The sequence below is a fragment of the Erythrolamprus reginae genome, chromosome 3 (genome assembly GCF_031021105.1).
Source record: "Erythrolamprus reginae isolate rEryReg1 chromosome 3, rEryReg1.hap1, whole genome shotgun sequence".
Lineage (NCBI taxonomy): Eukaryota > Metazoa > Chordata > Lepidosauria > Squamata > Dipsadidae > Erythrolamprus > Erythrolamprus reginae.
Window position 1 is genome coordinate 12,991,260 of NC_091952.1, and position 22,284 is coordinate 13,013,543.

The 22,284-nt window shown below is 43.0% G+C and overlaps 1 protein-coding gene across 1 annotated transcript in view; it reads right to left on the minus strand.

Annotated features, from left to right (window-relative positions):
• Positions 1–815: 815 nt before the first annotated feature.
• The window catches only part of CDH4 (cadherin 4), a 784,771-nt gene continuing 763,302 nt past the window's right edge, over positions 816–22,284 (minus strand). Inside the window, exons 14-16 of the mRNA XM_070744288.1 lie at positions 13,695–13,834; positions 12,271–12,435; positions 816–1,190 (exon numbers count right to left, since the gene is read on the minus strand). Coding sequence (XP_070600389.1) covers positions 984–1,190; positions 12,271–12,435; positions 13,695–13,834 — 512 coding nt within the window. The 3' untranslated portion in view covers positions 816–983. The remainder of the gene's footprint in view (positions 1,191–12,270; positions 12,436–13,694; positions 13,835–22,284) is intronic.

The following is a 22,284-nucleotide window of genomic DNA, read 5'->3' on the forward strand; positions in this document are numbered from 1 at the left end:
TTTTCCAATGCTATAATTCTATGCAGCTACAGCAACATATGGCCAGTCACAAGAGAAAACCCAATTCAATAGTTTGCATCAGATAAACAATGAACGATATATACAACAGGTTGATTGAGTTCGCCATTTTTTGAGGCCAAGAAGATCTCGGTTTTAAATTTGGTTTCCTTTCTTGCACACTAACATCATGTTTCTTTTGTTGTCCCCCACCCACAAATCTCCTGGTTTTTTCTAAAGAATAAAACCCCAAAACATACCATTGTTCTGGGTGTTTTGTTTTATCAATTCCTTAACTCCTTTCCCAGCTAGAACTGGCTTAGTGTTAAAGAGTGTGGTGTCCAAGACACGGTGGAAACGTAAATGGTTTGTTTCTTCCTGAACACTCCTGAGATTGAGGGAATCGGATACACGTACCAAAAGGCACTTTCAAATATATATACCTATATATATATTTTAAAAACAGTGCTTCTGTTCTAAGAAATTCAAGTTAAGACAGAGTGCCTTTCACTCCCTTTAGTCACAAAGTGGTTAAAACAAGCAAGTTCCCTGCTGACACATGAGGGTGGGTGGGGGGGGGGACAATTAAAATAATAATTAAAAAAAGGGCAGCAAAGACACGTGTTCATGCTAGACAGCTCAATGTTCTTAAAAAAAGAAGAAGAAAAAAGAAGGTAGAAAGGGGAAAAGAAAGAAACAACAGCAAAAGAAACGCTCTAAGTCACCACTAAAAAGAATACAGTCAGGTGAAGGTATTAATTAAAAAAAGCTGCCCCTTTGAACAGGTCTTGATTCCTCTTCTGCTTTCTCTCTCTCTCTTTTTTTTGTTTTTTTAAATTTTTGTTTAATTTGTTTTTTTTTGTTTTACTCCTTTCTTCTTCTTCTTCCATCCACCTTGGGTTGCTCTCTCTCTCTCTCGCCATCCTCTTCTTTTAAAATGCTATAGCTTTCCTCTTGTTTGCAAAGCAAAGAAAAGTGAGGTCATTTTACTCATCCTCGCCACCCCCGTACATGTCCGCCAGTTTCTTGAACCTCGGTCCCCAGTCATTAAGGTAGTCATAATCTTGGTCTCCAGAGCTTGAGGAGTTAAGTGAGCTTACCGACCCTGCTGTTGAACCGCTTCCTTCATAGTCAAAGACAAGAAGGGAATCGTAGGGAGGGGCTGTCGGGTCATTATCGGCTGCTCTCAGGCCCTGGAATGTTTAAGAAGACACTGCTGTAAAAAAGTTATCTTGGATTGTGGCAAGAATCATGCAAGAACGTCCTATCCTTGGTTGCATTGAGCGGTGTTGTACAAATCTCGACTGTATGAAGCAGTGAAGAGCTGAACTTACCTTTCCCTACCAGATTGGTCCTGGAGACAGGCGCAGGTGCGCATGGGAGCAGGGGCAGGTGCACGCATCCCCGTGTGAGAATTTGCTTCTGTGCATGCGCGGAAGCAAAGAAATCGGCAAAAATTGCCAAAATCTCACATGAGGAGACGGTGACACCTGATGAAGTGGACAAGGCCATTGGAGCTGTGAGTTCCACCACCTGTCTACTGGATCCATGTGCCGGTGCCTGGAGGATGTTGGGGCCTGGATGAGTGTCAACAAACTCAAACTCAACCCAGACAAGACAGAGTGGCTGTGGGTTTTGCCTCCCAAGGACAACTCCATCTGTCCGTCCATTACCCTGGGGGGAGAATCACTGCCCCCCTCAGAGAGGGTTCACAACTTGGGCGTCCTCCTCGATCCACAGCTCACATTAGATAAACATCTTTCAACTGTGGCGAGGGGGGCGTTCGCCCAGGTTTTCCTTGTGCACCAGTTGCGACCCTATTTGGACCGGGAGTCACTGCTCACAGTCACTCATGCCCTCATCACCTCGAGGCTTGACTACTGTAATGCTCTCTACATGGGGCTACCTTTGAAAAATGTTCGGAAACTCCAGATCGTGCAGAATGCAGCTGCGAGAGCAATCATGGGCTTTCCCAAATATGCCCATGTTACACCAACACTCCGCAGTCTGCATTGGTTGCTGATCAGTTTCCGATCACAATTCAAAGTGTTGGTTATGACCTATAAAGCCCTTCATGGCACCAGAGCAGACTATCTCCGGGACCGCCTTCTGCTGCACGAATCCCAGCGACCAGTTAGGTCCCACAGAGTGGATCTTCTCCGGGTCCCGTCAACTAAACAATGTCGCTTGGTGGGACCCAGGGGAAGAGCCTTCTCTGTGGCGGCCCCAGCCCTCTGGAACCAACTCCCCCCAGAGATTAGAATTGCCCCCACCCTCCTTGCCTTTTGCAAGCTACTTAAAACCCACCTCTGCCATCAGGCATGGGAGAATTGAGATCCTCTTTCCCCCTAGGCCTCTACAATTCTATGCATGGTATGTATGTATGTATGTTTGGTTTTTATATTAATGGGTTTTTTAATCGTTTTTAGTGTTAGATTACTATTGTACACTGTTTTATTGTTACTGTTAGCCGCTCCGAGTCTCCGGAGAGGGGCGGCATATAAATCCAATAAATAAACTAAATAAATAAATAAATAAAATAAAGTATGCATGAGATTTCAGTGATATTCACTGATTGCTTTGTTTCTGTTCGTAAGTGGAAGCAAAGAAAGACCGAAAATCACTGATTTTTGCTGATTTCTTTGCTTCCACTCAAGCGTGGAAGCAAATTCTCATGCAAGGGTGCATGGGGGACACAGGGGCATGGTGGGGATGCGCAGATGCACCCGCATCACCATTTCTACCAGGGGCAGCCCAATACTGCTATGAACACACAGAGGTTCTTCAAAACTTCAAAACAGGTGTTACCAACCTTTTCTTTTCTAGAGAGAAGAAGGATTAGGGGTGATATGACATCAATATTCCAATATTTGAGGGGATGCCACAAAGAAGGGAGGGGGATTTTTTTGTGGGATCTGCCAACTCTATTATCCTGCGGTCTGTATTTTCCAGATTGGAGACCACAATGTTAGCCATTCTTCAGGGACTACAGAGCTATAGAAGATCCTCTGCTAACACAAGGATGTCTCCAGGAAGGGCAGAGCATTTTTCAAGGATTTTAAGCCTTTTTGAAGAAAGGCTTAAAATCCCTTGTGTTCCTATTTCCGTTCATAATTAACCATCTTATGACTAACCCAAACAATTGTACAGTTCCCAATTTTTATGGTCAAATCCCTGGTGTCTTGAGAGTGGGAAAATATATGCACTCATGCAGGTGCATAAAACTGGATATTGTATTTATTTTCCTGCAGAATTTTGGGGAAAGATCTTGGATTGTTTTGGGGTCTGCTACAGGGCCATAAATTGTTTAATCTCGCACCCATTCACAGGGGTGGTATTAAAACTTTTTAGCAACCAGTTCTCTGTCCAGTTGCTGGGTGGCCGTGAGGACATGGCCTATTTAGCCTCCTACATCATGGTGGGGGGGGGGGGGGAGGTTGCCCTCCCCAGGTTCTGGTAGCTTTCCTCAAGCCTCCGGGAGGACGAAAACACCCTCCTTTTGGGCTCTGGAGGCCCTCCAGAGGCTGGAAATGGGTCAGTTTCTAGACTTCTGGTACTTCTGATAGGCCCACTTTTCGCCCTCTTCAGGCTCTGGAGGCTTTCCCTGAGCCTCCTGAAGGGTGGAAATGTTCCCCCCAGCAGCTCTGGAGGCCCTCTGGAGGCCAGAAATGGGCCCATTTCCAGTAGTTCATGTGGGCTCATTTTTCACCCTTCCCAGGCTCCGGAGGCTTTCATTGAGCCTCCTGGAAGGGTGTGAAAACATCCCCCAGCTCTGGAGGCCCTCTGGAGGCTGGAAAGTACCATTTGTGGTACTTCCAGTAGGCCTGTTTTTTTAACCCTTCCTAGGCTTTGGAGCTTTTCCTCAAGCCTCCAGGAGGGCGAAAACTGCCTCCCCAGGTTCCAGCGGCACTTTGAAGGCCAAAAACAGGGCTGTTTCCAGATGTCCGGAAGGCCTGTATTTTGCCCTAACAGAGCCTCTGCACAGGCCCTGCATTCACCTTGCATCCAAAACAGGCTGCGTGGAGATTTCTGAGAGGGGTGGGGCAGGGTGGGCAGGGTCAGCCAGTCCTTGCAACTACCAGTTCAGTGAACCAGATGTAAAATTAACACCCCGTTCTCCCAAACCAGTCCAAACTGGCTGAATCCCACCCCTGCCCATCATGGTTTCTGTAGTAGTGCTACTAGACCTACTGAGAGATTATTTATTTATTTATTCATTCATTCATTCATTCATTCATTCATTCATTCATTTATTTATTTATTGGATTGGATTGGATTTGTATGCCGCCCCTCTCTGCAGACTCGGGGCGGCTCACAACAGCAACAAAAACAGCATGTAAATCCAATACTAAAACAACTAAAACCAAACATACATACACACACGCTCATGCAGGTACATAAAACTGGATATTGTATTTATTTTCCTGCAGAATTTTGGGGAAAGATCTTGGATTGTTTTGGGGTCTGCTTACTTCTCTCCACACATTACAATAGTCCTTGACATACAACCAACGACTGAGCCCAAATTTTCTATTCTTAAGCAAGCAAAGGTTAATTGAGTTTTGCCCCATTTTATAACTTTTCTTGCCACAGTTGTTAAGTGAATGATTACAATTGTTAAGTTTATAACACAGTTACAGTTAAGTGAATCTGGGTGGTCAGAAGGTCACAAATGGCGATTCTAGAATACTGCAACCATCATAAATATGAGCCAAATTGTGAAGAGTCTGAATTTTGATGGTGTGAAAAATTATTGTCCCTTTTTTTCAGTACTGTTGTAACTTTGAGTGGTCATTAAAAGTGATTGTAAGTTGAGGACAGCTTCCATTGCTTCCATGGTTTGAGATAAAAGAAAGACCAATGACTGTTATTGTTGTATTTGACCCACAAGTTCTTACCTGTGAGGACATCTACTGAACATAATGAGGCTTATTTCTAGCTAAGCATACTAACGATCAAATTTTTATGTAATTTCTATTCAATTAAGTCTGCAGACTACATATACAGTATTAGGCTTCTGCTGCTAAAACTGAAGCTTGCTTGATGAAGGGCAGATTTAATGTGATTTCAGGAACTTCTAGTGACCTTTTTTTCTCATCTATTTTTGGATTAACAGGTGCAACAACTATTATAATGTATAAGACACTGTAATAAATTAGTAAAGCCATATCAGAAAAAAAAGATTAACTTTTCATTTACAAGCGACTTGCACAGTGAATTAGTATGTACAGGGAGTTGTCATTGGAAACAGAGCAGGGGTGAAACCCAGCAGGTTCTGGAGAAATGGTAGTGGAATAGAATAGAATAGAATTCTTTATTGGCTAAACGTGATTGGACACACAAGGAATTTGACTTGGTGCATGTGCTCTCAGTGTACATAAAAGAAAAAGAATTTTTTTTCAATAGTTCAGAGAACCAGTAGTGAAAATTGTGAGCAGTTCAGAGAACCAGCAAATACCACCTCTGGGCTGGCCCATGGAATGGACCCAATTAGGTCCCACAGAGTGGGCCTTCTCCGGGTCCCGTCAACTAAACAATGTTGGTTGGCGGGCCCCAGGGGAAGAGCCTTCTCTGTGGCGGCACTGACTCTCTGGAACCAACTCCCCCCAGAGATTAGAACTGCCCCTACTCTCCCTGCCTTCCGTAAACTCCTTAAAACCCACCTCTGCCGTCAGGCATGGGGGAACTGAAACACCTCCCCCGGGCATGTTTAATTTATGCATGGTATGTTTGTGTGTGCGTCTGTTAGTTTATGGGGTTCTTTTAAATCTTGTATAAATTTTAAAGTTTTCTGATTATTTATGATTTGTTCTATTCTGTTGTGAGCCGCCCCGAGTCTTCGGAGAGGGGCGGCATACAAATCTAAATAATAAATAAATAAAAATAATAAATTTTGCAATTTCCTTCCCCTGCCACGCCCAGCAAGCCAAGCCATGCTCACAAAGCCATACCCACAGAACCGATAGTAAAAAAAAAAAAAGGATTTTACCACTGAAACAGAGGCATCTGTTAGAGGCATCAAAAAAGGTCAAGGTATAACTTTTTTCTAGTCTTTTAGCTGTCCTATATTCCCTTGTTTTTAGATTCATGCAGCACAGCAGATTGCCACATGTGTATGGCTTGGACGAGGTATGTGTGAGCACCACTCACATTTTCGATGCTAGGCAAACTGGTAGGTAGTGATGGACGAAGCGAACCAGCACAATTCGGGTCCATACTGAATTTTGTGGTGTTTGGCATGCTGAACAAGAACCCAAAATTTTTTCAAACTTCAGGCAAAGTTCGGGGTCGTGTTTGGTGTTGGGAGCTTTGATGTCACTGGCAGGTTGCTAAGGACGCCAAGGTGATCACTTCCTGGATTCCATGGAAGTGATCACCTTAGCGTCCTTAGCAACCTGCCAGTGATGTCAAAGCTCCGCCCCTGGAATCTCTTCATGGGAGGGATTCCCCAGCTCCTTCAAAGGGAGGTCTTCATATAAAAATAAACATTGTTATTTTTACGAAAAAGGACCGTCCATTATTATTATTATTATTATTATTATTATTATTATTATTATTATTATTAATTAGATTTGTATGCTGCCCCTCTCCGTAGACTTCCATGGAATCCAGGAAGTGATCACCTTGGCATCCTTAGCAACCTACTGGTGATGTCAAAGCTCTGCCGCTGGAATCTCTTCGTGGGAGGGATTCCCCGTTCGGGTTCGGTTCGGGTTCAGCCGAATTTTGCGTAAAATTCAGCCAAACTTGCCGAACCCGAACACCGTTGGGTTCGCCCATCACTACTGGTAGGTAAATTATTTGAATACCACCTCTGGAAAGGATGCATTAGGTAGGAGTGTTTAACGAAGTGTGCAAAATGGTGTGCGGCAGAGAGAGAGCAGAGCAGGGGGAAACGTTTAACGACAAACAACAGAGAAGCTACGAAAGAAAAATTTCCAGAGCAGGAAGTAGCTCCAATAGCAAAATTAAATTGCTCTCACTTTTATGTATCTGACTTATGAAATGGATCACATTTTCACCTCTGAGGAAATAATGCATCGATTGGTGTGCAAACACGCTGTTTTCCTTTTCAATAGTAAAAGGATCAAGGAGACAAATTAAAGAGAAATATTAAATGCAGTTGCGAGAACAACAGAGGGAATTTGGGGCTTTTCTGAAGCAGCAGCAAGGGCTCATGGAAATTTCAGTAACCAAGAATGCAATGTGAAGTAGACTTGTCCTACATTACTGTGGCTTAGCGTTCATGGTGTTATTTTTATTATTCTTGTTGTTTTTATATTTAAAGTACAGTGGTACCTCTACTTATGAACTTAATTCATTCCATGACCAGGTTCTTAAGTAGAAAAGTTTGTAAGAAGAAACAATTTTCCCCATAGCAATCAATGTAAAAGCAAATAATGTGTGCGATTGGGGAAACCACAGGGAGGGTGGAGGCCCTGTTTCCTCCCAGGAGATTCCTAGAGAGGCCCCATGGAGGCTTCTCCCCACCTTTTCTGGCACTGTTTCCTCCCAGGAGATTCCTAGAGAGGCCCCACGGAGGCTTCTCCCCACCTTTTCTGGCCCTGTTTCCTCCCAGGGGATTCCTAGAGAGGCCCCACGGAGGCTTTTCCCAGCCTTTTCCGGCCTTGTTTCCTCCCAGGAGATTCCTAGAGAGGCCCCATGGAGGTTTCTCCCTGCCTTTTCCGGTTACAGTTTTGGAGGCTCAGGTTTTTAAGTAGAAAATGGTTCTTGAGAAGAGGCAAAAAAATATTGAACACCTGGTTCTTATCTAGAAAAGTTTGTAAGTAGAGGTGTTTGTAGGTAGATGTACCCCTGTATGATGATTTGCCATAGTTGATTCTACTAAAATCTTTCATTCAAATGTCCCCATAGTCTACCATATATTTAATCAGAGCCCTATTCCTTCCTTTCCGGTGTCAACATCTCACTTTTCTTTCTCTCCATCCATGTGCAATATGATACAGATAGTCCTGGATTTCCATCCATTCATTTAATGACGGCAGAACTGAAAAGAGTGATTTACAACCTGTCTTACAACCATCACACCTTCCCCAAAAACACATGATTGTGTGTTGTGTGCAATGAAATCTCATTTGTGATGGAGACAACATTTTGTGGCCAAAGGATTGCGATTTGTGACTTCTCCGCTGGTTTCGGACGAGCAAAACCAATGGGATTCGCCTAAGAATTGTGTGATTTATTTAGCAACTGTGTGATTCATATAATGGCTGCAGTAATACTGGTTGTAAAATTGGGTATGATCACACGATGACTCACTTACTGACCACATCGCTTAGGGATCAAAATTCTGGTCTCAATTGTGATTCTAACTTGAGGACTGTAATTCTGAAGATTATGGGAAAAAAGCTCATGTTTTAGGCCTGCTCTAAGTCTGACTTATTGTAAATTGAACCACAACATTGGGACATTCTTCTGGATGATTGTGATTCAGGAAATTCAACAGCAATCACATTTCACCTTATATAAGCGCTTTCTGGGAAATTTACAATGTATTTATTTTATTTTTATTTATTTGATTTTTTTTATGCCGCCCTTCTCCTTAGACTCAGGGCAGTTTACATGATAGCAATAGCACTTTTTAACAGAGCCAGCATATTGCCCCCACAATCCAGGTCCTCATTTCACCCACCTCAGAAGGAAGGAAGGCTGAGTCAACCTTGAGCCGGTGATGAGATTTGAACTGCTGACCTTCAGATCTACAGTCAGCTTTAGTGGCCTGAAGTACTACACTCTATCTGCTGCGCCACCTCGGCTCTTTTAGAATGTACAATGTAAAAGCATTATTTGCCTATTTCCTCCAACAAACTGGGTCATCATTTTCTGACATGGAAGTCTGAGTCAATCAGACTATCTGTCTGTCTGTCTGTCTGTCTGTCTGTCTGTCTGTCTGTCTGTCTGTCTGTCTGTCTGTCTGTCTGTCTGTCTACCTAGATGGACCATGAGGTCTTTTTCTGCCCTCAGTCTTCTATGTTTCTATGTTTCTATGTTTCTATGTTTCTATGTTTCTATGTATCTATCTATCTATCTATCTATCTATCTATCTATCTATCTATCTATCTATCTATCTATCTATCTATCTATCTAGATGGACCATGAGGTCTTTTTCTGCCATCAGTCTTCTATGTTTCTATGTTTCTATGTTTCTATGTTTCTGTGTTTCTGTGTTTCTATGTTTCTATGTTTCTATGTTTCTATGTTTCTATGTTTCTATGTTTCTATGTTTCTATCTATCTATCTATCTATCTATCTATCTATCTATCTATCTATCTATCTATCTATCTATCTATCTATATTATTTATTATTCTATTATTTTTTATTTTGAATTATTTTTGAATTATTTTTATTATTTTACACATTGTTTAGTATTAATATGACTTCTTCTATTATTGTATTATATTGTGTTTTTATATTGTTGTAAGCCACACTGAGTTCCATGGGATTTAGGTGGCATAGAAGTCAAATGAATAAAAACCACCACCACCACCAGAACAATATCCAGCCTCATATCAGGATTGAACTCAACATGGTGGGCAGAGTTTGTCTACAATATTGTTTTCTAACCACTGCACCACCAGGGTTTCTTATCAATAGTCCTCAATTATCATTTCCATCAATGAAATGTGCATTGCAGGGAAAATAACTCTCTCTTTCGCCTGCCTTGAATAAGTGTGTGTTGCAGTCAATGATAGCGCAAAGGGATTCTTAAATATTGGATGATCAGACTTTGGTTAGAAGATATTATTCTGGGAGTGACCCAGGAGAACATCCATCTCAGCCATGGACCTTCATTGGTGGACTTTGAACCAATCGCTCACTCCGAATCTACTATATCTCATCAGATTTTGATGGGGAAATCGTATTCTACCTTGAGAAGGAAAAACAAGCCATGGTGGTGCAGTGGTTAGAATGCAGCATTGCACACAAACTCTGCCCACTGTCAGGAGTTCGATCCTGACTGGCTCAAGGTTGACTCAGCCTTCTACTCTTCTGAGGTCGGTAAAATGAGGACCCAGATTGTTAGGGGGCAGTCAGCATACTGTCTCCCAACAATGTAAAGTGCTTAGAGAAGCTGTAAAACAATATGAAGCAGTACATAAGTCTAGGTGCTATTGCTATAAATCTAACAAATAAGTACAGTGATCCCTCGAGTTTCGCGACCTCGATCTTCGCGAAACGCTATATCGCAATTTTTAAAAAAATATTAATTAAAAAAACCCCACTTCCGCGTTTGGCTTCGGGAGTCAGCTGGGAAGCGGCGCGGCTGTTTTAAAAGGTTGCAGCCGGCCTGGGGGGCTTCCCAGCACCCCCCCGAACCCCCAACCCAGGTTCGGGGGGGTGCTGGGAAGCCCCCCAGGCCGGCTGCGACCTTTTAAAACAGCCGCGCCGCTTCCCAGCTGAGTCCTGAAGCCAAACGCCAAAGGCGAACTTCCGCGTTTGGCTTCAGGACTCAGCTGGGAAGCGGCGCGGCTGTTTTAAAAGGTCGCAGCCGGCCTTGGGGGCTTCCCAGCACCCCCCCGAACCCGAGTGGCCGGGCGAGCAGCGAGTGAACGGTGGGTGGCCGGGCGAAGGCCGGGCGAGCGGCGAACGGCGGGCGAGCGGGTGCTGCAATCTGTCGGCTTCTGCACTTTTGTCGCTCCCCACCTCCACCATCTGCGCATGCGCGGCCATGAAAAAAGGGCGCGCATGCGCAGATGGTGTTTTTACTTCCGCAATCCTACATCGCGAAAAATCGATTATCGCGAGGAGTCTTGGAACGGAACCCTCGCGATAATCGAGGGATCACTGTACATTCTTCTCTATCCATTTATTTGAGGCTACCTGACAGCAGGCCCATTCAATGGTAGTGTCTTACGTCTGAAATGCTCTTTGAAGTGAGGTATCCCTGAATGTCCATTTTATTATCTTTTGGGCACCAAACAAACATTTATTTATTTTATTTAGCGAAATTTATAGGCTACCCAATTCCAATGGCTAACAAGAACATCCTTTTATCTTCCCGCATATTATAAGAATTGTAATCAATATGTTGATTTTTAATATCTGCTGTTCAGGAGCCTTTTCCACCTTACTTTCCAGCTGTTGCTATTATTGGTTCTACTGACTTAATGTTACATGATTGGATGTTTGTGCTATTGTATATTTTAATTGTTTTAGAATTTACAGCCTCTTGTAAAGCTGCCCTGGGGTCGATTGGGTTTTGAAAGCAGCGCAAACATTTAAAAAAAATGCACAACAGAACAAATAAAATAATCCATGTTTTTTTAAAAAATATACTTTGCTCCAGGTTTGACATCCCTCTGATGAGTGAACCATGAGAATTGGCTGCAATGTGCACCTGTTTAAATATAATGAACACATTCCCCAAGATAGAGGATTACATGCCTTAGAGCGGGTTTTTTTTAATACAGGCTATAGAATAGCAACTACATTTTCGCATTCGGCCTGTTGTGGAAACACTACCAGTCTGGTATTCGATGGCTACCTTCACTACTGGTTCACTGCTTCAGAGAAGCAGCTGGCCTGTCTCTTGGGTGGCCGCTACATATTTATGGCTTTTATAGTTTCAATTTGCCGCTGTTAAATGTCGGTTCCATAGGTTCTTTATGCTTGATTTGCCTTGGGCAATCTGTTGGAAGGGCAGGCTATAATGTTTTGTGAATACAATAACCAATAAAGAAAGCCAAGGATGGCGCTCGGGCTGCGGAAACTAAGCAGATGAGATTGCTAATGCTGTCGATGGCTTGAATTCAAAGCATCTTCAGGGATGCCCAGACGTTGAATATGAGCAACAAGGATGGAGTAGGGCTACTGGTAAATTATCTTACTAATACTGCTTTATGCTAACTCCCTGGCAGGATCTTCAGGGCACTCCAGCCCTAGTTTTGCCTTGGGATTTTCTATCCAAATCCTAAGCTTGTTTGAAAACAGCCAAGATTAGTTTAGAGGCCACCATCTGGTAGGACCGCCTTGCCAACTAGACACTAGATTATAATAAATGTACACTTTAACTTGTCTCTGAAACGAAACAATGCTTATACACTTGGCAGGTGTGGTTCCTCTCCAAACCACTCTTCAGCAGTTCCCTTCTTGGAACGTGTTCCAAGACATCCATCCATCCATTGATCTGTCCACCCACCCATCGATCCATCCTTCATTGTCTGTATTCTGTGCATGTTAATTGCTGTCGCTGGCTCTTGGTGACCAATTAACCCTACAGCAGCAGTCTACAGAAATCTGCGGGAACGTACCTCATTAATAAAGTCCCCGATGTCTCCAGGGTGGGGGATGACAGGCCGTACGGGATACTGTGGCTCAGCACCGACAGGTCTCTCATCTACTCTTCTGACTCCATTTGGCTTGCTTAAAACATGATCCATATTCTCTGGCTGCTGAAGTTGGCTTAAATCATAATCCTATTACACGTACAGAAGGAAAAGAGTGAAGCCGCGGCAAGATTTTCACTGAAGATTATCCAGTATCTTTGTGTCATTGGGGGAGCTGAAGAACACGATTAAGTTTAAAGGAAATCAAAACAGAGCCTTTAACTCTATAGCATTTATATTGGTACTTAATTAAACATATATGATATGAGATTGATCTTTGGCTGGACGGTTTGCTGAAGCGATTTTACAAGGCTCAAAGTTGCACGCACGCACTCTTCACTAATCGTTTATTCTGGAGGCATTTCAATGTGGGTTTGGAGTATTACTGAACCTCTATTCAATGACTATCTTATGGCCTCTGCCACTGAATGATCTTTCCACAATCTAATTTGTAATTGATTTGGAAGAGAGAGAGAGAGAGAGACATCGATTTAAACAAAGCAAATCCAAACTTCAGACGGATTATGGATTGGCATGTCAGGTGGTGGCAAATCGCAACAGAAACAAAGAAACCAAGTTGTGATCAATGGCATTATTGTTTCCCAAAGTCCACATTACTCCCAGGGATCTTTTTCAACAAAGAGAACATTGGGTGCTATAATAAACTTTCTAGGTTATATTGAGCTTTAATATTAGTGTTTCTCCTTCGTGTGGCTCCATAGGTTGTGAATTCTCCGGTGCTGGAAGTTTTAAAGAAGAGATTGGACAAGCTATTCTATTCTATTCTATTCTATTCCATTCCATTCCCTATTCTGTTCTGCTCTGCTCTGCTCTAGTCTATTCTTTTCCTTTCCTTTCCTTTCCTTTCCTATCCTTTCCTTTCCTTTCCTATCCTTTCCTTTCCTATCCTTTCCTTTCCTTTCCTATCCTATCCTATCCTTTCCTTTCCTATCCTTTCCTTTCCTATCCTTTCCTTTCCTTTCCTATCCTTTCCTTTCCTTTCCTTTCCTATCCTTTCCTTTCCTTTCCTATCTTTTCCTATCCTTTCCTTTCCTTTCCTTTCCTTTCCTATCCTATCCTTTCCTTTCCTTTCCTTTCCTATCCTATCCTTTCCTATCCTTTCCTATCCTATCCTATTCCTGATGACACATGAATATGGAACTGTGTATTTATAGCACTCAGATTTCAGATATATCTGAGCTGAAACTCCTTAAAATTGCCACCAATTTCTCAACAACTGAATAGAAATTTTAGAGTTGTGCTGCATCCAGTTCAGATATACCATTCTCAAGTCTTTTGCATTATTTTGAACTGCAACTGCTTTCTCACAAAGTTGGAATAACCCTTACCTGATCTTCTTCTCCACCACCTTCTTCATCATATTTAAGGATGTTGTCCCGGACGTCATCTTCAGGATCAATGAGAAGCTGTTTAGTGTGACGTTCCTTCTCCCTTCGTTTCATCCATACCACAAAAAGCAGGACCATGGCTAGAAGAAAATCAATTGAAATATAACAACTGCAGCTGAATGTCACAAGCTCCTATTCCTTAAGGACAAGCAACCCTAGCTAAGAAAAGTACAGTCAATATTACAATATTACCCCATCATTTCTTCATGAGCAGAGGTTTATACCTCGTATTGTTCCCAGATCTGCAAAACTGACCACAAAAAGGAGAAATAAATGGAAGCTAACCATCAGATTGCAAGAACACGAGCAACCAGTCTGATGAGGAGACCTAAAGTCATCGGTAGCCTTACATTGTAATGAACAAGGACATTTATTTTATTTATTTATTTATTGGATTTGTATGTCGCCCCTCTCTGGCATGACATGCATTCAATTTTACAGCTACTAAGATTGTTGGCTGAGCAGGGACAAAAATAGCCAGACAAATGTTTGAAGCCTGGGAAACAGACCCCTTGGCAGTCAATAAGAGTGTTGATTTACTACCAGGTACTTAGGAGCTGAGGGTACACTGGCACAAGTAAACAACAACTAACAATTTAATAAAAACCACCAACACATAATAAACAAACAAACTAACAAACTAACAAACTAACAAACTAACAAACTAACAAACTAACAAACAAACTAACTAACTAACTAACTAACTAACTAACTAACTAACTAACTAACCAACTAACTAACTAACTAACTAACTAACTAACTAACTAACTAATTAAGAACTCAAAACTGCACACAACCAGAACTATATAAATACAATGTGTAGAACAACCGTTTTTGGTTCTTGTGCCAAAAGGGTATGTGAGTGTGCTAGCACATGCACATATGTCCACACCCATTCCCTCCCCCTCATGCATGCACACTCCCCATGCTACCCCTGCACATACACATAATCCCCTCCCATCCGTGCACATGCGCACAGGCCTCACTGAAGCCTGGGATGGCGAAAAATCGGCCAAACAGCCAAACCGGATGTTCAGAAAAATGGACTTCCAGTTTCCCTGTTGGGTTGTTTTTCGCACTCCTGAGCCTTCAGGGAAGCTTCCTGAAGCCCTGGAGTGCAAAAAATAGCACAACAGGCAAATCTGAAGTCCATTTTTCTCAACTTCCGGTTTGCCTGTTGGGTTGTTGTTTTCATTCCAAGGCTTCAAGAAAGCTTCCCTGAAGCCTCTGGAGGGCAAAAATGGCCTTCCCCCAAAGCAGAAAATCAGCTGGCTAGCACGCACATATGTGCTGGAGATGATATAGGGAAACATCTCTCCTGCCCTCTGATATGGCTCCGCTTGCCACCTGTGGCACACACGTCATAGGTTCGCCATCACAGGCCTAATGCTTATACTTTGGAGAGAAACATAAGTTCCCTGATGAGGAGGTCCAGTATAAGCCCCCAAAGCTTGGAAGAATAAAATTTTGACCCTGGTGACCAACTCAGATTGGATACTGCAACATTATCCTAGGACATGGATATTTAACTTCCTTCGCAGGAGAAATAAATTCTACCTGTTTTGTTGCTAGTGTCTGAGAACATTAGAAATTCTAGCCTTGGAAACTTTCATATTTCAAACTTTCGCCCCGAGTCTCCGGAGAGGGGCGGCATACAAATCCAATAAATAAATAAATATTGTCAAGGTTCGACTAAAGGCAATGAGAAACTGGAATAAGGTAATTTAGTGATTACTCAAAGTTCTGATGGACATACCAGGCAGGTACTTAAGACTCAGATTTGAGGTTCTAGTGGTTGGGTCACCTTCACAATCATGCGTTTTCCTTTTGGGCACATGGGAGATGAGCAGTCATTTATGGTTGTTTACAGTGCCCGTGTCTTGTGTCTGCGTTTTACAACTGTTTTGCAGGAAAAACCAAAATTGTCTTCTCTTTTTTGACAAAACTGCACCTGTAGCAAACCCCTGGTTCACTTACTGTGACATTCACTTAATAACTTGGATTTCACTTAAGAACTGTGAGGATTCTTTTAACAACTGCTGGAAATAAGGCTGTAAAATTAGGTCAGTTTTTATGATCCCCGTGAGTGGAACTCATTACCGGACTCAGTAGTGTCAACCCCTAACCCCCAACATTTCTCCTTTAGACTATCCATGATTGACCTCTCCAGGTTCCTAAGAGGTCAGTAAGGGGCGTACATAAGTGCACTAGTGTGCCTTTCGTAGCCTGTCCGATTGTCTCTCCTTATCTCCTTATCTCCTTATATCCTATATCTTTTCTTCCTTTCATATATCTTCTCCTATATTTTTATCTTTTCTTCTGTCCTTTTCTTTATATATAACACTACATGTCTATTCTCTTCAATACGTATTGTGTATTGGACAAAATAAAATAATAAAAAAAGAGTTACAACTCTGATGAACAGATTTCATTACAATCCAATTGCAAGGAGTACCTGCACTTTTAAAAAAATTATCAGAGAAGTATCAATGGCAATAAATAGGGAAAAAACCCTAGATGTTAGATCAGTGGTCCTCAAACTTGGCAACTTTAAGACTTGTGGACTTCTGGGAGTTGAGGTTCACATGTCTTAAAGTTGTTAAGCTCGGAGGTCTCTGTGTTATATGGTTCTGTATGCTTTGAGTAAGCCTAGCAATAATTTACTTCTTTGAAGGCAAAAAGTGGATTGGTATGATAGCAGATAGCACTGTTTTTTGGGAAGATACTAAGAATGGCAAAGATACATGGGAGAAATGATAGAAGTATCCAATATTTGAGGGGCTGCCACAGGCTGTTTTCCAAAGCACCAGAAAGCTAGACAAGGAATAAAGGATGGAAATTGAGCGATTCAATGTGGAAATAAGGAGGAATTTTCTGACGGTACAAGAGATCATCCAGTGGAACAGCTTGCCAATGGAGGTTGTAAGAGCTCCAACATTTTCGACTTTAGACTTTTTAACTAAACATGAGCCAACAATGTGCAGCAGCAGCTAAAAAAGCCAACACAATCCTAAGCTGCATCAACAGGGGAATACACTCCAAGACCAGGGAAGTCTTAATACCACTCTACTACGCCCTGGTCCGACAACACCTGGAGTACTGTATTCAGTACTGGTCACCACACTTCAAAAGAGACATTGAAACTCTGGAGAAGGTGCAAAAAAGAGCAACCAAGATGATTAAGGGACTGGAAACCAAGACTTACGAAGAGAGACTGAGGGAACTGGGCATGGATAGCCTAGAGAAAAGGAGGGCCAGAGCGGACATAATAGCAGTCTACAAGTATATGAGGGGATGTCACAGAGAGGAGGGGATCACTTTATTCTCCAGGGCAGCAGAGGGCCGGACGAGGAACAACGGCTGGAAGCTGACCAAGGAGAGATTCAACATGGAGATAAGGAGGAACTTCCTGACGGTCAGAGCGATCAACCAATGGAACAACCTACCAGCGGACGTTGTGAACTCCAACACTCTGGACATTTTTAAGAGACGATTGAACTGCCACTTGACTGGTGTGCTATAGGGTTCCTGCTTGGGCAGGGGGTTGAACTTGATGGCCTTCATGGTCCCTTTCAACTCTAACAACCAACCAACCAACCAACCAACCAACCAACCAACCAACCAACCAACCAACCAACCAATAAATAAAAGGGAGATTGGGCTACCATTTGTCCAAAATAGTGTAGGGACTCCTACTAGAGCAGGGGGTTGGACTACTAGATGACCCACAAGGAGCCCTTCCAACTCCAATAATCTGTACTCTGTAAACTACATAAACTAGTTTACATTCTAGACAAGTACCTAAAAAGGTTAAAAAATAATTATGAAGCTGAAATCAACTGAGTGCGTAGATCATACGCCTTTTTTTAAGCAACGGTAGAGAAGTGCCAGGTGTTGGGTTTTCATAGCTGCTCTTTGCCGATGAAATGACTTTCAGCAACACTTTTTACATCACTATCAATTCTGAATATACTACAGCAATGAATATATGGTGATGAAAATTGTACACATATATGTGGCCTCACAGGCATTACCAGGAAGTCAACACATCTGTCTGGAAGCGGTTTTGCCATTGTTTTTTTCCCAGAGATTTTTTTATTTTAAAAAATGTCCCAATCTAGGCTTTACATTTGGGGTGTCCTGGTTCTCTCTTACCCAGAAACTAACCAGATCTCCCTGTAGGATTCTGTAAATATGCCATTTGAGCTCTCTGCTGGGAATGGCACCTTGCTTTATCCTAATAAACACAACACGTTCCGGATCATAAGGGACATGGTGCCCCTTATGATCTGGAACACTTCAAATTTTGCAGGGACAACCTCCTCATTAATTGTAATGCATTGTGATATTGCAATTTTAAGGGGTGTGATGATTCAGCAGTCAAGGAAACCCAGCAGTGGTGAAATCCAATTTTTTTCCACTACCGGTTTTGTGGATGTGGCTTGGTGGACATGGTGTGGGGTGGCTTGGTGGGCTTGGCAGGGGAAGGATACTGCAAAATCTCCATTTCCATCCCACTCCAGGAGAATGTTACTGCAAAATCCCTATTCCCTCCCCACTCCTGGGGAAAGGATATTGCAAAATCTCACTCAGTGGGACGGAGTGAGCTCCAGTTCCTTGCTCCAGTTCCTGGCCACCTAGCAGTTTGAAAGCATGCAAATGCAAATAGATAAATAGGTACCATTTTGTAGGAAGACAACAGCGTTCCAATCCCCCTTGGACAGTGAAGGGTTTCCGGTTCCTGCCGCTACTGATGCACTCCGCACACCACTCTACATCTCTGGTGGGCGCGCACCCAAGAGCAAAATCTCACGAGGGGATCCGCGCACTCCTGAGATTTCAGTGATTTTTTTGTATCTTCTCACAAGATTTTGTTTTCTGCGCATGCGCAGAAGCAAAATCTCACTTGGGCACACCCGCCCACCTGCCTGATGGTCACCTGGAGCTGCATGCACAGCTCCATTTTCACTACCTGAATGCCATCTCCCACGTCAGGTAGGAACCCAATACCTCTACCTAAGAATGCCTCTACTTACGAACTTTTCTAGATAAAAATCGGGTGTTCAAGATTTTTTTGCCTCTTCTCAAGAACCATTTTCCACTTACAAATCTGAGCCGCCAAAATTGTAACCGGAAAAGGCGGGGAGAAGCTTCCGTGGGGCCTCTCTAGGAATCTCCTGGGAGGAAACAAGGCTGGAAAAGGCGGGAAGAAGCCTCCGTGGGGGCTCTCTAGGAATCTCCTGGGAGGAAACAGGGCCAGAAAAGGTGGGAAGAAGCCTCCGTGGGGCCTCTCTAGGAATCTCCTGGGAGGAAACAAGGCCGGAAAAGGTGGGAAGAAGCCTCCGTGGGGCCTCTCTAGGAATCTTCTGGGAGGAAGAAGGGCTGGAAAATGTGGGGAGAAGTCTCTGTGGGGCCTCTCTAGGAATCTCCTGGGAGGAAAAAGGGCTGGAAAAGGCAGGGAGAAGCCTCTATGTGGCGTCTTTAGGAATCTCCTGGGAGGAAACAGGGCCAGAAAAGACAGGGAGAAGCTTCCGTGGGGCCTCTCTAGGAATCTCCTGGGAGGAAACAGGGCCAGAAAAGGCAGGGAGAAGCCTCCGTGGGGTCTCTCTAGGAATCTCCTGGGAGGAAACAGGGCCTCCACCCTCCCTGTGGTTTCCCCAATTGCAAGCATTATTTGCTTTTACATTGATTCCTCTTACAAGCTTCTTCTTACAAGCTTTTCTACTTAAGAACCTGATCACAGAACGAATTAAGTTCATAAGTAGAGGAACCACTGTACTGCCCTTGAAAATAGTCACGATGACAAACATGGGAAACAGAAATGAGTGCTGCCCCCTAGGGTCAGACATGGCCAGACAGGGAAAACCTTTTCCTTTTATCTTTTACTCCAATTTTACCAAACTATTCTTCCCTTGTTTTGGAAAATTGCAGGTTATGAAATGTGACGGGAAGGAAGGGTTTTTTCTAAGTCAGGGGTGGGAAACTATAGCAATAGCACTTAAACTTATATACCACTTTACAGCCATCTCTAAGCAGTTTACAGAGTCAGAATATTGCCCCCAACAATTTGAATCCTTATTTTACCCACCATGGAAGGATGGAAGGCTGAGCCTGGTGAAGATTTGAACTGCCAAATTGCAGCCAACCAGCAGTGAGTAGAAATAGTCTATAGTACTTCACTCTGACCACCGCGCCACCATGGCCCTTTTATGACTTGTGGGCTTCAAATCCCCCTGGCTCAGGAATTCTGGGAGTTGAAGTCCACAAGTCATAGCGGGGCCATCATTCTGCACCTCTGCTCCACGTGAACTGAAATATGAAGCCAGAGAGAGGTTAACTCTTGGGTTACTCTCTTTGCACTCTTTCTCTCCACCGGTGAATTTAATGATAAGTAAAGCAGCAGTAATTTGGGTAGTGTTCTCAGTCCCAAATGCCTACATGGCAAGGAATCAACATGTTACAACCAGCTGAGGGGGGCAAGTACTTCTACCGTGTCACCCCCCTCCCATTCCGCCTTGCTCCCTCGTTAGAATAAATCTTTTCAAATCTGCAAAGTGCTGCAGCTGCGCTAATTTCATTTTAATGAAGTGTGATTCTGTCCAAAGGGATGCAACGGAGACTGGATAAAACATTAGCCTGTCTAATTCAATTTGGACCTCGTCTCCTCCTTCTTACAAGCTTTCTGTCTTTCCCAAAATCACATTAAAAAAAACCCTTTCCAAGATATTCTTTTTCGGCTGCTTTGCTTAGAAAGAAGATGCAAGCCCAGTATTGAACCCTTTTTTTAAACTGAAAGTGTTGGGGAAGGAAAAAAGGGCAAACATTGGAATAGCAGGATCAGACAATGTTTGCATGGCTTTGCTATGTTTGAAGATTAAGTTCAGGAAATTAAATAGAGAACATTTCCAGTGCGAGTAACTCTCATATTTTTAAAAACCCTCTCAAATCCAATGTATGTGATTACACACAAGTAGTCCTCAACTTACAACATTTAGTGACCGTTACAATGGCACTGAAAAAGCAGATAAGCAAAGCAGAGATTTTCCAGACACTACGAACCACACAAATTTCAAATATTGTTGTTTCTGGACTCTCTCAATTGTATTAATGTCCGATATGCAGTGCGGGTTCCAGACGGGTGAGCTCTATTTGAGGATTGGTCTGGCAAATGTTTTGTATGCTCTGGTTAGCAGTTTAATTTTGCCAGAGAAGAAGCTATGCAAGATTAGGTTAAAACAACTCTTAGTGCCTTTTTGGCAATGTTGTTACAATGGGCTCTGACACTTAGGTCATTGGATATGAGTACTCCAAGGTCCTTAACAGAGTGAGGGTCCTCTACAAGGTTGTATTCTCCAAATTTGCATTTTGTGTTCTAATTCTTTTTGACAGCATTTATTAGTTGAGATTTGAAGTTGCAAGTTATCAGACCATTGTGATACAAGGTCTAGGTCTTTTTGAAGGCTCCCTCTCAAAGAATCAAAGAGTACTCATATCCAATGACCTAAGTCCTAGAGCCCACTGCAACAACATTGCCAAAAAGGCTTTAAGAGTTGTTAACCTAATCCTTCGCAGCTTCTTCTCTGGTAATTTTGAACTGCTAACAAGAGCTTACAAAACATTTGTCAGACCAATCCTAGAATACAGCTCGCCTGTATAGAACCCACATTGCATATCTGACATCAACACAATTGAGAGAGTCCAGAAATATTTCACAAGAAGAGTCCTTCATTCCTCTTCTCACAACAAAATACAGTGGTACCTCGTGATACGAACCCTTCATGATACGAACTTTTCGCGATATGAACCCGGGGTTCGGAAATTTTTTGCCTCTTCTTACGAACTTTTTTCGCCTTACGAACCTGCCACCAATCGCAAAAACGGCGCTCCGCTGTTTGCCACCTTCTGAAACAGCCGGGCGCTTCTGTGCGTTCTCCCGAACGCCGAACCCGGAAGTTCGGCAAAAGTTCAGGTTCGGTTTCCGGAGGCTGCCGAGAAGCGCCCGGCTGTTTCAGAAGATTACAGCCAGGCGGCGGCGCCCAGTGGAGCGCCATTTTGCGATTTTTCCCCCTTGCACGCATTAATCGCTTTTACATTGTTTCCTATGGGAAACATTGTTTCGTCTTACGAACTTTTCGCCTTACGAACCTCCTCCCGGAACCAATTAAGTTCGTAAGACGAGGTATTACTGTACCTTACTTCACCAGAATTGAAATTCTTGGTTTAGACAACTTACAACTCCGTCGTCTCCATTCCGACTTAATTATAGTTCATAAAATCATATACCAAAATGTCCTACCTGTAAACGACTACTTCACCTTCAACTGCAACAACACATGAGCCCGAAATCGATTTAAACTAAATGTCAACCGCTCCAAACTTGACTGCAAAAAATACGACTTCAGCAACAGAGTAATCAATGCCTGGAATGCATTACCTGATTCTGTGGTTTCTACTCCTAACCCCAAAACCTTTAACCTTAGACTATCTACAATTGATCTCTCCTCCTTTCTAAGAGGTCTGTAAGGGGCGT